Source organism: Dipodomys ordii, unplaced genomic scaffold (genome assembly GCF_000151885.1).
Source record: "Dipodomys ordii isolate 6190 unplaced genomic scaffold, Dord_2.0 Scaffold48, whole genome shotgun sequence".
Lineage (NCBI taxonomy): Eukaryota > Metazoa > Chordata > Mammalia > Rodentia > Heteromyidae > Dipodomys > Dipodomys ordii.
In genome coordinates this window covers 4,343,875-4,356,209 of record NW_012267264.1, presented here as the reverse complement: position 1 = coordinate 4,356,209, position 12,335 = coordinate 4,343,875, and the positions used below count along the sequence as shown (strand labels likewise).

The following is a 12,335-nucleotide window of genomic DNA, read 5'->3' as shown; positions in this document are numbered from 1 at the left end:
AGAGGCTCTCAGTACAAAAAAAGAAAAAGAAAAAAAAGTAAGACTTGAAATTCCAATTGTTTTGTTTGTTAGTTGGTTTTCTTTGCCTGTTGTTTTACTTAGTTTGCTCTCATAATACTACAAAATAAAATTTTGTGAGGGGAAGGACAGGGGATTGGTACCAGAGTTTGAACTCAGAGCCTCATGGATTTTGAGCCTGTTTGCTTGATTAGTACTCTTTATCACTTGTGCTCTGCCTCCAGGCCATTTTTTTACTGGTTATTTTAGAAATAGAGTCTCATGGACTTTTCTGCCTGGGCTAGCTTCAAACTATGACCCTCCAGATCTCAGTCTCCTAAGTAGCTAGGGTTATAGGTGTAAACCACTGGCACCTCGCCTAAAATAACAAATTACTAAAGTGACAAAAAAAATAAACAGAAAAGCTGTAACTAATTATATACCAGAATATCCCCAATTTAATTATACTATTTTCACATAATCTGGATGTACTCTGTTGAAGTTAATTATAATTAAAAAAAAAAACTTCTTCAGCTATCAAAACACAGTATTTAACCTACTATAAAGTTTAGACAATAGCAAAGAGAGAACAATATTGTATTTTCAAATACCAGTAGTATATACACATAAACACAAAGCACATTCACATAAACATTAGAATACAAAAAATGATAATAAAAATAAAAATCTAAAGGAAACCATACTATCCTTCCAAAATTTGGTAATAATTAATAGTACTTGAAAAGATACTTACATCAAAACCTGTATTTGGATCCCAACCAACATGTCCAATGTGCCTAGAACAGAAAAATAAAATTCATACAGGATCTTTAAAACATAATAGAATGAAATCCATTCTTTGCTTGTTTTAGCTCTCACAGATATAACTGGCTTAAAATACACACACACACACACACACACACACACTAAGCATACTTAAATTTTAGTCCTAGTGCTACACACACACACACACACACACACACACACACTAAGCATACTTAAATTTTAGTCCTAGTGCTATACTGACTGAATCTTAACATTATTTGTACAACTTCTTTGAACAGCTAGTATTTTAACTGTCAAAATTAAAGAATTTCAGTAATACAAGAGGATACAAAAATTGTAAGAAATCAATGAAATAATGCATGTGAAAAATTAACATATGTATATATCACAGGCTTTGTTTTACCTTTAGACAATGTCTATTTTACCTTAAGACAATACTTTTTGATAATGCAATTTTCAAATACTACTTATATATCATAGTGATATAATGTTCAACAACTTGGTGGATAAATAACTTTGTTTCTTTTTTGATGCGTGAAAAAGTAAGCCATAAAATCCATAGAACAAGTTGGGCATGGGAGCACATGCTTACAATTCTAGCACTAGGAAGCTGGGGCAGTACAATCAAGAACTTGAGGCAGCCTGGACTACAGAGCTAAATTTTGTTTCAAAAAGACCAAAAGATTCACAGAACATCTACTGAGCAAACAAACACAAAAAAACCCCAAACAAACACAAATCCAACAAAGTCCATAGTTTTCAAAAAGTTATGAATATATACATTGCTACAAAAGAAAACAAAAATTTCTAACAGGTTAAAAAAATGAGCAAAATGATAAAATCAAAAGTGAAGGCCAGACACAGTGGTAAATGTAACCCTAGCTACTTGAGAGGCTCAAGAGATAAAAGCAACATGGGAAGTATAGTAAGACCTGTTCAAATAATAAAAGAACAAGTGAACTATCTTACTGAAAATTGCTTGGAGTTCCAATATCAGCCTTGGTTAATCTCTTCTTTTTAGCTTTTCCTTTCTTCTTTTCTTTGGTATGTGAGATGTTGTTGACTTGTGGACCATAAAATCTATTTGTTGTTATTTCTGGATTTTTTATGTCAACTGTAGCCATGGGTAGATTGGGACCTACAAGTAAGACCAAAATGGTATGAAGGGATATAATTTAATAAAACAGTAATTTACAATCAAACTGTATAAATTATATAGCTGTGTAATTTTTAGAGGATCATATTACTATAAACTGAAGCTTATAGCTTTACAGTAATGTATTACCTAAATTTCTAATGCCTTAGCACACATAATTATTTAAAACAAAATTAATATTTTTAAAAAAATTAAGCCTCATGAATATGAATGTCAACGTACTTAATTGGTTGGATCACTTAAATTTTAAAAATAATAGCCTATTATCAAAATAATACTCATTGGTAAATGGGATATGTAACACTTAAGGAAAATAGATCTACTTTGCTTTATTAACTTTAACAAAGAAATCTAGGGGGTTGAGAAGGTGGCTCAGTGGTAGAGCGCTTGCCTTGCATGCATGAGGCCCTGAGTTTGATTCCTCAGCACCATATAAACAGAAAAAAAAAAGCCAAAAGTGGTGATGTGGCTCAAGTGGTAGAGCGCTAGTCTTGAACTGAAGAGCTGAGGGACAGCGCCCAGGCCCAGAGTTCACGCCCACTACTGTACCCAAAAACAAAACAAAAAAACAAGAAAAAAAATAAGAAATCTAGTCTTCTTTGTTATAACTTTATCAGTCTACGAGTAAAAAACTGCTATTACTATTTTTTTCCAAAACTGACAGATTTATGTCCAATAATATCTTCCTCTTAAGTACATATAAAGAAGCATGCAACTCAGAAACTTAAAATAGAAAAAACAAACACACTCAGCCAATAAAGATAATTGTAAATATATTTCAGGCACCTTCAAATATTATCAGTAGAATCTTCAGGAATGATTCTAAATGCTGTAACATACAGCTTGTCTTATAATTCACAAAAATATTCTTGCGCTGGGCACTGGTGGCTCAAGCCTGTAATCCTAGCTACTCAGGAGGCTGAGATCTGAGGATCACAGTTCAAAGCCAGCCTTAGCAGGAAAGTATGTGAGACTCTTATCTCCAATAAACCACTAGAAAACCGGAAGTGGTGCTGTGGCTCAAGCGGTAGAGCACTCGCCTTGAGCTGAAGAGCGCAAGGACATGCCCAAGCCCAGAGTTCAAGGCCCATGACCAACTTAAAAAAAAATTCTTTCTGCTAAAGTCCAGTCTGAATACAAAATAGGCAATTAAAGATTCCTTACAAATTGTACTAAGGTCATTACACGCTCCTTAAGCATCCTATTTTAATATACAAATTTCATACAATCTCACTTCAAAATATTCTAAGATTATTGCACTAATAACAAGCTTCAAATTATATATAAATGTAACTACATATTAAAGAAAAGTTAACACAGGAAGGCTGAGGAGACTGGCATGTAGATTTTGAGACAGCTCCCTGCTCAATTGGACTCCCTATACCTAAACTTTATGCTATTGACATGTATTATGTTCAATATCTGATATGTACTAGGATCATGATATGTACTAGGCAGACAATCCCTATGAAAATCCTGGGCATGGTTTGAAACCCTACTTATCTGTTTTAAAAGTGAGTGTAGAAAAAGACGGTCATGTCTATAAGGCACAGTCATCTTAAACTTAAGACAAAATTTGGTAATAAAGATACAAGTCATCTCCAGTTGTCTCATTTTATTCTATGAAATTAAATTCATTCTGAGAATATCATCTAAGTAAATATATGAGAGAGGGCTGCTTTCCTCTTTTATCTAAAAATAGTCAAATAATAAATTAAGAACAAATGTTATAGGAAACGAGTTTTGAATATTCTTGTAAGTAACACATCTTTCTAGTTAATTTTATACCTAAAAGAACAAATTTAAGTTTCCCTTTAATTTCATTAGAAGCATACAACTTTACTAAGATAACATAGTTGAAAAATAGGTGAAGAGCAGTAATAGGAATGGAAGTAACCAATGAAGGTAAAAACAAACCATTGGAAAGGAAAATGTGACCAATACAGAAATTAGGAGTTAGGAAGGAAGAAACAAAGCTGAATTTTAGGAATATACGTGTAAGTGCTATGTAAAATGTGTTACTAGTACTTATAATATGAAAACATCTGATAAACCTAAAATCTAAATGAAGAGCTGAGACACTGTGACACTGTGGACATGGTAAAGATGTGTGCTACCACCTAGTGGCAATGCCCAATATGTAAATAATGTAATCCTGCTCAAAAATAGTAGTCTCCACTGATGAGAGAGCAAGAGTAAGAAAAAATAAATTCAAATCTGTATTAATAATTATTTACTTCACTTTTTAAGGTGCGTGTAATCCAGAAATGTAATGTTTATATATATTTCATAAATAAAATATTGGCAATATCTACTGTATAATGTTGATCTTTAACAACATAATAAAAAATATTATTTAAAGGAAAAAGGCCTGAAACAATAGCACCCAATGATTAAACTATAAAGCTACAGAATAAAAACAAATGCAATCCGAGGAAGATACTACATTTGATTATGAGTGACTGTCCCAGTTACATTCCCTTTTAAAATAAAGGTCCCTGGAGCAATGTAGGGTCAGGGACCCCACTCAAATGTGATGAGACTCAAGGAGCCTCTCCAGAGAAAAGAATATAAGCAAAACTTATCACATAGCTTCAGAAAGGCCATAGAGATCCAGAATGACAGGTCAAGGATCCTACAGATCAGAGATACTATTCTTTGCAGCTGGCATTCAACACCCCAATAAAGAACTAAGTGAATCTGCCATACTGCAGGTGTTCAATACTAAATCAAAGAGGTTATATGCAGCTACAAATAAACACACCTTGTAAACACACGTTCCTTTTTAAAGGGGCTGCACATAAAAATAGAACAAATGTGAAATATTTTGAAATAAAGATACCTTAGATATCTCAAGATAAACAAGTATGGAAGATAAAATGTAATGCCTGTAGGAAAGATTTTATTTTTAACTTGTCAACTCCATACATTTGTAGTATGAAGGGGATGCACTGTGATATTTTATGCATGTACACAGTGCACTTACAACAAACTCATTCCTTCAACCTATTCCCATTCTTCATCTTCACTGCTTCAGACACTGAATGAATTTTAAGAATAAAATGTAGTTTCTAAAATTGTCCAATTTGTAAATTTAAAGGAAGTGCCAGTCACCTTCATCCTATGTATTTTTTTCCTTCATGCGGAAAAACACCAAAACAAAACCATGTTTCATAAATCTCACCCAACATTCATTAATTTTAAGCAAGGACATAATAAAACATAGTACTTTAATATCAGGTTCTAAATACTAGGTATATATTACAAGAACAAAACCACAATTTAAAATCTTTTTGGTGGATACTTATAAAAAGCTTACCATTTGGAGGTTCTCGCCTTTTCTCTGTTAGAAAATAAATTGGAATATTATTAGGCTTAAGAACACAACCTCAACAAAAAACTAAATTCACTTACACTGTTTCATTCCCATTGACAAACAGGTTTAGGTTAAGGAAGATATTTCTGAGAATTGACATTTAATAAGATTCTAAATATCAAGTGGGGAAAGGCCCAATGACCTAAGGAAGGCACAACACCAGGTAAGGAATGGACTAGAGTGAACCAAGAGAATGAGTAGTGCAAGGAGAGAAGTGAGAAGGATTCATACATTTCAAAAGAGCCCACTATCTATGTATTCTGTATATCACTGGGTTCCAACAGAGAAAACAGACTGTTTTGCTCAAGTACATTGTCTGAAGGCTGTTCTGACATTAACTTAAGGGGATAGCATGAAGTCAGAATTGGAAGGCAAAACTTAGGGAGTCCTTAGCATACAGAGTGTCAGGACAGGCAAATACTAAAAAGTTATATTCAATTAAATAGGAGAAAGAAACGGAATAAATTTGCATTTATGTTTTTACATACCAGGTTTGTTCAGAGCAAAACAAAACAAACAAACAAAAAACCTAGCTTGGCTTTAAGAAACTTCAAAAGGGGCTGGGAAGGTGGCTCAGTGGTAGAGTGCTTGCCTTGCATGCATGAGGCCCTGGGTTCAATTCCTCAGCACCACATAAGCAAAAAGAAAAAAGCCAGAAGTGATGGTGTGGCAAGTGGTAGAGCACTAGTCTTGAGCTGAAGAGCTGAGGGACAGCGCCCAGGCCCAGAGGTCAGGCCTCCCGCCAAAAAAAGAAACTTCAAAAGTATTCAAGGAATTTACAAATGTAATTTCCACATTTTTAAAAAAAATTTCTGAAATGTAAAAGATCCATATATAACTAATGTAATATTAGTTTATAAATAATCACAAGTCAATAGAATCTCTTTAGTGGACAAATAAAAATAGGAACTCAAACTTATGATGAAATAATTTTGTCAAACATTTAAAGTAAGTCCTCTCTATGTCCAAGAAAGTCAATCTTCAATTTCTAAGAGTCTGCTATCTCTTCATACAAAAAAGCAGCAGTATTTCTTAAATCAGTGGGTGAACAAAGTAAGTGACTATAAAAGTTCAGAATGTATCTGAGGAACAATTATTTAACTTGAGCTAAGTAATTCTTGCTTGAGCCATTCACATGAAAATGAGAATAATTGAGTTGAACACACAATGATAGCTAATGCTATGAGGTATTTGTTAGGCTCATTACTGGAACAGTATTAAGGATGGTTTAGTACCACAGTCATAGTTAAACTACATATGTGCTAATGTGTTCAACAGTAACTTCTTTTAAAAAGAAATAATTAGATGGCTATAAAGTGAGGAAAAGAACTAAGAATGAAGAGCTACCTAGCAGTAATTCAACTGCTTCCCTAATACCATGCTCTTTGTGCTATTGAAATACTGCCTAAAAGTATATGAACTACCATTACACATGAGAATTCCTGCGCTAGGTTAAAGGCGTTCTAACTCATATACAAGCTTCAAAATCAATTTTGCACTCAAGGCTAGCAGTCTACCAAATGAGTTACAGCCCTACTTTTAGTTTTCTGATAGTTAACTGGAGACAAGAGTCTCCAACAGTCTCAAAAGGTTTCCTATCTGGGCTGGCTTTGAACCCAGATCCTCAGATATTAGTCCCTTGACTAGCAAGGGGCTAATAATTACAGGCATGAACCATCAGCATCTAACATCAATTATTTTTTAAAAGGTATTTTTGACTCATTTATCACATATTCTGACTTTCTTCCAGAAAGCTCTTGGTCCAGCACCATTGAAACAGTGACTGAACCATGACTCCTACTGTTGAGGTTTAGATATAGTATTAAAAACTTTCCTATTATTGAGTCAAATGGTTCTTGGCTCCAAAAAGTAGTAGGTCCTAATAATTCTCCTATTTACCCATAATAAGTGGAACACACTAAGATGGCAATAGTGAGGTAACAATTTGATTTATTTTTACCTCCCCCTCACTAAAACTCACTAAAAAACAATAAAGACCCATAAAATGGGATTCCTGCTTTTACAGAGCAACTTCCAGATTCACTGTATTCCCAGTGATCTTTCAGCTGTACAAAAAGGCTTTGTAATACATGAGGTAATGATTTTAGAGTTGATCAACTTTCCTAATCACTCTTCTGTACTAGATCAAGGCCTGCTACCTTTGTCAAACAATAGCTCTATGGCAGTTTATTTAAATTCAATATGAGCCTAAATTTTTTTCTATGTATTAATGTCCTCTTCTGTACTAAATTAGGTTCCTTGTGGTTTTACAATATGCAACACTAAGGACAAATGAGAAACAAGGTGATGGTTGTAGATCTTGTTTTTATTTCTATTTAATTGCTTGCCTAAAGTGTTTACAAAAATGAAAAATTTGTCACAAACAGTGACATAAGCAGTGCAAATTTAGAAGTCAGCATACATGGAATTTTACCAACAAAAATGGTTACTGGAATAAGTTCTATAATAATGTTAAAACAAAATACGGTCTTAATAAAAAAAATGCCTTTTGAGGTAAGGATCATCAAACATCTTTTAGGAAAGGGAGGGCTATCCAGTAAATATTTTAGGGTTTGAGGTCTCTGTCATAACTACATTAACTATTGACCATGTCAAAACAGTAGTCACAGACAACATGTCAATGAGTATAGCTGAGCTTCAATAAAATTTTATGTACAATAACAGCCAATGAGCCATATCTCTTTTTCCCAAGCTGAGTATGCTGGCTCATTTTATATACCAAAAAAAAAAAAAAAAGAAAAAAATAGAAGAGTTTACCAGACTTCCTTTGTCGTCGGCCCAAGAGGTCTGTAACTGCTTTTCGAAATTTTTTTGCTTCTTCTTCATTGGCAAAATTAAGAGCAACTTGACAAGTCTAAAATATTTTCAGTAAAAAGGGCAACAATAAAATGCATGAATTTAGCTTTATGTTGCAAAAAGTGATCATGATAAACAAAGTACATTTCTAAAGGAGAAAGGTTTTTTCCTGGCAAACAAGAAATTACTTTATGATCTGATTAACAAGAAGGGGAATGCTTAGAAAATGTAAAGTAGAAGATAATTATTAGAAAAGCTGTTTAACGTAGCAGAAACTCAATAAACTGAATATTTATCTTTCAAAAAAAAGCAGTAAACTGAGTTTGATCTTTCAATAGGATTCTATAAGTAATTCAGATTAGAAAAGGCAAGCAATGTAAAAAATTAAACAAGAAAAATGACTTACATCTCCAGCAAAGGTATGAAAATATCCTCTAGGACTATTATACACAAAATTATTGTATAGTTCTTGTTCCCACAATAGTTTCCCATCCTAGAAAGAAGTAAATAAAATCAAATAAGAGCTTCCAAAACAAACAAAAAACCAGCCCAAAACTCTAGGAGTGACACAAAGCAGGCATCTCATATTAAGGGAATTGTTTATATTAATAAAAACATACAAACATGTATTTTATATGTGTGTTTAGCATATAAAATCACACAATTTAATGATTTTATTAAAGTACCTAATTATGAGTGGTCACCCATGATTATATCCAGTTGATGGAAAAATACAATTATTGCAAATAAAATAATGCAAAATTCTACCTAAATCCAACACGTAAGATGTAAAATACATTATACACATAGTAGGCTCACTATAATGGGATTCCTTTATTTTTAGTAGAATTGTATGATATTCTATTTCTAAATAGTGGTTCTTGTTGGTGATGACAAATATTATTAAAGCACTTCTTCGGAACTATGGATATACTCCTATCTCCTAGAATCACTGCTATATAGTAAGCCAGAAAGTGACAATAGCATGCCATGTCTCTCAGCTGTCTTGGGATATTCAGAAGGACATGCTGAGAAGCACCCATTTACAAAGTATAATAACATATCTCATTTAATCTTCATAAAAAACTTTTGTAATAGACCCCAATGATTATCCCATTTAACCACTAAAGAAGTGGGCAACTGTAAATAAGTTTGACTATAACTTAGCTGGTCTCATTAATGCCCAGTTCAATGCCAGTTTTAATTTAATTAATTTCTTTAGGTGCTGGACCTGGGGCTTGTCCTTGAGCTTTTTTGTTTTACTCAAGGCCAGAGCTCACTTTTGGCTTTTTCTAAGTAGCTAATTGGAGATAAGAACCTCAAAGACCGGCACCACACAACCAGTTTTAATATTTTGTAATTAAATCCAACTATGTTTATTGTCATATACAAATGTTAACCATGGAGGCTTATCTAGAAAAAAATTTTAAGATATAATGGAGCATTCTAGGTGATAAATACCTTACAAGGGGCATATATTCTGTGACAAGATAGGTTTATAATTGAGTGGGAATTATAAAGCTATAAAAATCCAAATATATCTATAAAAATAGTATAAAGAAGAATAGGCAGCAAATACATTTTTATTTTTATTTATTTTTGTCTTTTCTTTTTTGGTACTGGGGATCGAACCCAGGACGTTGCTCTTGCTAGGCAAGCGCTTTGCCACTGAGCTACATCCCAGCCCAGCAAATACATTTTTAGAATGGGCATCAAATACATTCTTAGAGATAAACCTGGGCTCAAGTAAGTAACAGTACATATATAAAGTACAGACAATAGTCTTTTGATATATCCTGAAAAGATGATATAAGCTTGTCTACAGTAAGCAAAATGGATAAAAGTATATTACTAGAAAAAAAAGAAACTGGGAGAAAGTCCAAGATAAAAAAATGTAATTTAAAAAACATTATCTTTAATGCACAGTGCAGTGAAGAGAAAAAATACAGAATTACATTTTTTTTTTAGAATTATATTCTAAAACATCCCATGGATGTACACTGGATCATATATATATATATATATATATATATATATATATATAAAATTTTTCCTATAAAAATAGGATAAAATTTCCAAATTATCCCAATAAAACTAATAATATAGCAATCACAACAATATGCCTTTAAATAGCTATCCAAAACTTATAAGTTTATTCCAGAAATTTTCTACTCAATATTTTGGTGCTGTGGCTTACCACAATAACCAAAACTCCAGAAAGCAAAACTGTAGATGAGAAGACAATACAGTATTCTTATTTGGCCTTAGTAGATGTTCCTATTTTGTATACTTCAGTATCTAAAAGATATCATCATTCTCTTATTCATTTAAAATATCTCATATTACAACTATGACAGAAAACCTAATTAGATTGAAGTGAAATCAAAGTAAAACTCACTTTAATGTCAAATATTCTTAAAAAATAAGATCTCTGTGGATTGTCCTTAACAAGACAAGCAACACCGCTGCACTTCTTTGACCACATACAGTTCCGATCTGCTGCATATAACTGTACCACAGCTGAAGACATAGTCTGCAAAATAAAGTTTATAGCCATTAGCTTCAAAATAACCCCACTTACCCCCAATTCCATGCATCTGATACAAGGCTACCCAGCTAAGGTGCTCCTAAATTACTGACTTCTAGAAAGAAAAGACTATAGATGTTTATTATAATTTTAAGCCACTACTGGTTGAAATAATAACTTATGCAACAATTAACATTCATTGATGCAAGAATGAGTTAGGAAATATATAACCACCTGTAAATAAAAATCCCACTTAATTGTTATTACTATGATAACTTTACTAACGCAACACTTAATAAAGATAATTTTTGCAGTATTATACACCTAAGTGAGACAGCTAAAATTGCAGCCCAAACTGCAATCTGACTTCAGATCCTATATTCTATCTTCATAGTATACTATAATCTCATAAAGTGGATTTATCAGGAATGTAGTAGTAATAGTTAAGCAATGCATTAGGGGAACTAAGTCAAAATTGAAAGCAAGTTCCTAAAAGTTCCTATTTAAACATTATAGAGACAGATCATAATGTTTCCTTTTTTCAAAATGATAAAAAACTGTGGGGGGGATTTTAAAAGTTTCACTGAGGATATTAAAAATTATTTGAGGGGGGAGTGGAGGGGGTGGAAGATGGGAAGGGATGGGAAGGGGAAACAAAGGAGGAGGCAACAATGCTTGATAAGAAATGTACTCATTACCTTGCCCATGTAATTGTAACCCTTCTGTACAGTATTTTCACAATAATATAAAAAAAGGTATTTAATTTAAAAAAATTATTTGAAGGTCTAGAGACAGAGCTCAGATGGCAGAGCATGTGCCTAGTAAGTATAAATTTAAACCCTAATTCTGCTAAAACAAACTATCAATATGACTGACTACTGTCTTGGTCTCCAAATACATAGTATGCCATTTAAAGGTACCCCTTTTCAGGGCTGGGAAGGTGGCTCAGTGGTAGAGCACTTGCCGTGCATGCATGAGGCCCTGGGTTCGATTCCCCAGAACCATATAAGCAAAAAAGAAAAAAGCCGGAAGTGGCACTGTGGCTCAAGTGGTAGAGTGCTAGCCTTGAGCTGAAGAGCTGAGGGACAGTGCTCAAGCCCAGAAATAAAATAAAGGTACCCCTTTTCAGACTCAAAAATTTAAAAATCAGATAAGAAAATCTAAAGTAATGAAATTCATATACATTTTTGCCCTTTTAGGTATATTGCTGTCAAAATGAAGTTCTAAAAAGAAAAGCAATTAAAAACCTATATACCAAAAACTTTCCTTAGTTTTTGATCAGAAACAAGAAGCAACACCTTGTATTCATATACTGTTTTGTAGAATGGGAACTTCTTTGTACAACTAGTTAAAGATAATAATAATTAAAAAATGTTAAAAAACAAAGAAAAAGCGAGTTATTAATATCTGAACTTCTATGATCAAAAATCTTTTGCACATGTTAAAACATTGTAAAACATATGCATGTAAAAGCAAAGAAACAAAAAACCTAAGCATTTAAAATTAAAAATTTACATGAACTTAAAACAAAAACTTAAAACATCTGATTGAGAAATACTCAATTATTCTGTAATTTTTCACAGACATGCAATAGTATTATAAACATTCTAATACTAAAGAAAAGCAAATTTTCATATGCAATTTTTACAAACAGATTCTCAAACATTTGCTACTAT

At 32.7% G+C, this 12,335-nt stretch overlaps 1 protein-coding gene across 1 annotated transcript in view; it reads right to left on the bottom strand.

Annotated features, from left to right (window-relative positions):
* Window positions 1-12,335, bottom strand: part of Wasl (Wiskott-Aldrich syndrome-like) — a 46,809-nt gene that overhangs the window by 13,238 nt on the left and 21,236 nt on the right. The window contains exons 2-7 of the mRNA XM_013020015.1: window positions 10,531-10,665; window positions 8,539-8,625; window positions 8,094-8,190; window positions 5,259-5,282; window positions 1,753-1,921; window positions 752-794 (exon numbers count right to left, since the gene is read on the bottom strand). Coding sequence (XP_012875469.1) covers window positions 752-794; window positions 1,753-1,921; window positions 5,259-5,282; window positions 8,094-8,190; window positions 8,539-8,625; window positions 10,531-10,665 — 555 coding nt within the window. The remainder of the gene's footprint in view (window positions 1-751; window positions 795-1,752; window positions 1,922-5,258; window positions 5,283-8,093; window positions 8,191-8,538; window positions 8,626-10,530; window positions 10,666-12,335) is intronic.